At 30.2% G+C, this 3812-nt stretch overlaps 1 protein-coding gene across 1 annotated transcript in view; it reads right to left on the reverse strand.

Annotated features, from left to right (window-relative positions):
* Positions 1-550: 550 nt before the first annotated feature.
* LOC113366084 overlaps positions 551-3812 on the reverse strand; it is a 5285-nt gene continuing 2023 nt past the window's right edge. Inside the window, exons 2-6 of the mRNA XM_026607637.1 lie at positions 3644-3754; positions 1502-1716; positions 1110-1238; positions 905-1043; positions 551-816 (exon numbers count right to left, since the gene is read on the reverse strand). Coding sequence (XP_026463422.1) covers positions 551-816; positions 905-1043; positions 1110-1238; positions 1502-1716; positions 3644-3754 — 860 coding nt within the window. The remainder of the gene's footprint in view (positions 817-904; positions 1044-1109; positions 1239-1501; positions 1717-3643; positions 3755-3812) is intronic.

Raw genomic sequence — 3812 nt, forward strand, 5'->3', positions numbered from 1 at the left:
ATACATACATATTAATCCATTTATAAAATTTAAAGAAATCTTTTGTATATCCAGCTTTTTCATTTTGTAAATATTTAGGCAATCACACGACAATTTACTGGAATTTTGAAATTAGTTAGTTGCTAAAAATATATAGAGCTTCCAGTTTCTAATAGTTTTAATATTGGAACATGTCAGTCATGTATGTGTGACTCCAAAATTTTTTTAGAAATTGTAGTCACAATTTTTTTCTTAAATAAGTTAAGTTTTCTTGATACATTTCCAAATGATCTAATAAAGTTACCAGGGCTCATATGACTTTTTTCTGATTTTCTTATTATCGTGCATATTCTTGTGTTGATCTCAAGATATAACAATAATAATAATATTTGATTTTTATGTAAGCTACACACTTTTACTTCACCGGTAAAATACTCATCCTCAATCACTGACAATAAAAACTTTCATCGAATTTGTTACTAATTTTTAACTCCTTCATCCAAAATCATCTTCAATCACTGATGACAAAAACTTTGATTCAATTTGGTAATTCTTCCTAAGTCTTTTACATTTAAGTAGTTGCCGTCGTGATAGCATTCATGGGATTGATAGCATTAACAGCATTAATATTATTATGTCCTGCAGTTTCAGTGACCATAGACGTGGTGTCTTCAGATTCCTTGATAGAAGATTCTTCTGGATCAAGTCCCCACAAAGTTCGGTATCTTTTTGAAATTGCCTCCCAATCGGCGACGTTTTCGATGCGCATTGTGTTTGCCGTGAAACTCACCTGGGATCCGAGAGGACTCAGGTGGACAACTGACAAGGCCACAGGCTCTGGTAAAGGTAAAGAAATGAGATTCTTTAAGTATTATGCATTCCTAGAACATGCAAGTTGATATAATGGAAGATTCAAGATCATTACCTCCTTTTGGCCCAACTTGTCCTTTCTTAACCTTAGATAACCATTTGGCACCAGCTTTTGTCCTCGGACTTCCCTGCGACCTCTGCATTCCGCTCATCATGTGAATCAAACTCGGTTTCTTTTTCTTGGTCATCTTCATCTAAAGAAGACATTCATTTCGTAGTTTCATATTTCGACAATTATTATTATTTTACTGAATTGTTACCTTGCAAGCGTTTACTATCCATATAAACCACGTGGTTATAAGATTTAGTGGTGAAGGTGCAGTGCTCGTCCTATGCATATTTCTAATCAGTTTTGATAATCCAAACTTCCATTCGATATCAGATTGAGCCTAAATTTAGAATCGAAATAGTAATAATTGCTTAGCATTGAGAAGCTTTTATCATAAATTTTATCTGCTTGATTTTAATTGGTATTTTTTAGTAAACAATCTAATTATCTTACTTTATCCAAATAAGCAATACAATATGTAACAAAATAGTATAATGAAATAATTTATAAAAAAAATTCAGTAATATAATTTAACAAACAGATTCAATTATTCGATTATACTTACTTACCAATATATTTTAGGTAATTTCTATTTCTCGTTACCTGAATTCTCTGATAGGTATCCGACATCATAGCAATCAACAGATTGATAAGTACAACAACTGACACCAACATGTAAATTCCGAATACAATTTTATAAAGATATATGGTCCATGCTGGTTGTATTTTTATACTTTGTTCTCTTGTTTGATCAGTAGTCGTTTGGCCGAAAACGGCAAAGAATAATAATTCGAATGAAGATATTGGATTTAGAGTCACTATTAGATGAAACAAATCCAATTGGTAAAATAATAAATTAAGAAGTTAAAATTAAGTTCCGATGGAGTTTCCATGTAAAATGTGTCCATGTTTTTGTCCAGCAGTTCCAGATCCATAGTCCATCATCAGTTATCGGAAATAAGAGAAAAACAAAAACAAACAATTAAAATCCTGATATAATTTACCTGTATTCGTTGATATGTATCAGACATCATAGCAATGAGAAGATTTATAAGAACTACAACGCTGACGAGCATATAAACTCCAAAAACAATTTTGAATAAAGCTTGGGTCCATTCGGGTCTGCTCTCGGGGACGTAGTTGAGGTCATCAGGTGTTGTCTGCCAAAAACAGCAAAGAAGAGCTTCTCGAATGCATCTATCGGGTCATCTTGGCTGCCGAAAGGCGAAAGGAATAAAATTTTGGGGATAAGGTGGTTATTTGACAGTGGATGCTTGTGCAGTAACAAAAATGCAGTTTTTTTCAAATCCAGAAAAAAAAGAAAATCAAGTTTGGAAATTTATATCAGTTTTGTAAAACATATAAGCAATTTCATTATTTAAACTTAAAGCAACACTATAATCAAAAAAAAATAGACACCTAACAACGAGTAAAATAATATGGAAACTAGTTACATTTAAATAAAATGGTATGCAAAAATTGATTTAAAAATAAATTTAAAATTTGAAAGATTTTAATCAACATTTAGCATAAAATAAATATAAAGCTAACAAAATTGAAAAAGTAAAAGTAAAAATCTCACCTCTACAAAGAACATCGAAGTGCATTGAACAGATCGGGCATTTGGAAATTTTCACAAAATGATTCTAACACGTCTAAGAACAACATATCTACAAAATTGTCGAAGCATTCTGATTTGTAAAAAGAATATGTATGTAACTTTGCAATAGTTTAAAAACTGTGTATTTAAAATACAAACATATTTTATAAATCTGTTGTTCAACCATATTCTTTTTATTTTTGAATCTTTTACGACTGCAAACATCCATTTGATGTGTATTTTTCTATAAAATTAGTGGATTTTCTAAACACAATATTGCTCACTAAATTCACAACAAATTGGGTAATGAAGTGTCTGCAAAATAAATCCATGAATTAATTCAATGAATGCTTTATTCGGCTGAAATGAAATGATTCATTATTTTTGTAAACAATAATTATGTTGCGGCCTCCTGTAAACAAATAGAACATTTCCATATTTCCATTACAGGATGTGTAATACGAAAACATGTAAATCACTGAAAGCACACAAGAGGAAGGAAGACGTCAACAAGAACGATTTTTTTTAAATCACAAACAACTAACAAATAATTGATTTAAACAAATGACGGGACGATCACAATTTTTAGCACACGCGAAATCTAACAACAAACAAATTTTGATTATGAGAATACTTTGTGGAAAACTAGATAGAAAAAATTATACATTTGTGTAAAAAGTTTGCAAAAATGAGTAATTAAAAGCAACATCCACTTTTGGCATTTACTTTTATATTTGGTCCATTTGAATTCTTTTATTTTTAATACTGGAAATTAAACTAAAATGAATAATTATGTGACAATGGTAGTTTATTATATATGTTAATTTAATTATATTGTAAAATGTTCTTAATTCAAATTCAACTACCAAAATTTTAAAAATAAAGTTAAACGATTTTACCAAGTGATTTATTCGAGGCTGATAAGACAAATTCGGTATAGTCCTTATCTGGGATATATAGAAGAACTTTGAAGGTCTTACTGAAAAATTCTGTACTAGTTGCATCAATCAAATTTTGCATTTACCCAAATAAAACTGATATTAGAATTCAGGTATTAGAATTCGGTTAACTTGTAAAATATAACATATTTCCATTATCACAAATAGTTTTCCTCAAAGATTTTCACAAAAATCGTCTTCACTTACTCCCTGGTCTGTGCTTTCGTCGATAGTGTCCGTAATAATAGGTTCTAGTGGTATTATGCCAATCAGGCAACCATTCTGCATCAGTAGATCGAGGCACTCTCTCCTTAGAACCTATATTATATTAATAATAAAATGAATAAAACGAATTATTAATATATTACCTAAAAAG

The sequence above is a fragment of the Ctenocephalides felis genome, unplaced genomic scaffold, assembly GCF_003426905.1.
Source record: "Ctenocephalides felis isolate EL2017-DRISC unplaced genomic scaffold, ASM342690v1 CF-g0.4_SCAFFOLD_01170, whole genome shotgun sequence".
Taxonomy (NCBI): Eukaryota; Metazoa; Arthropoda; class Insecta; order Siphonaptera; family Pulicidae; genus Ctenocephalides; species Ctenocephalides felis.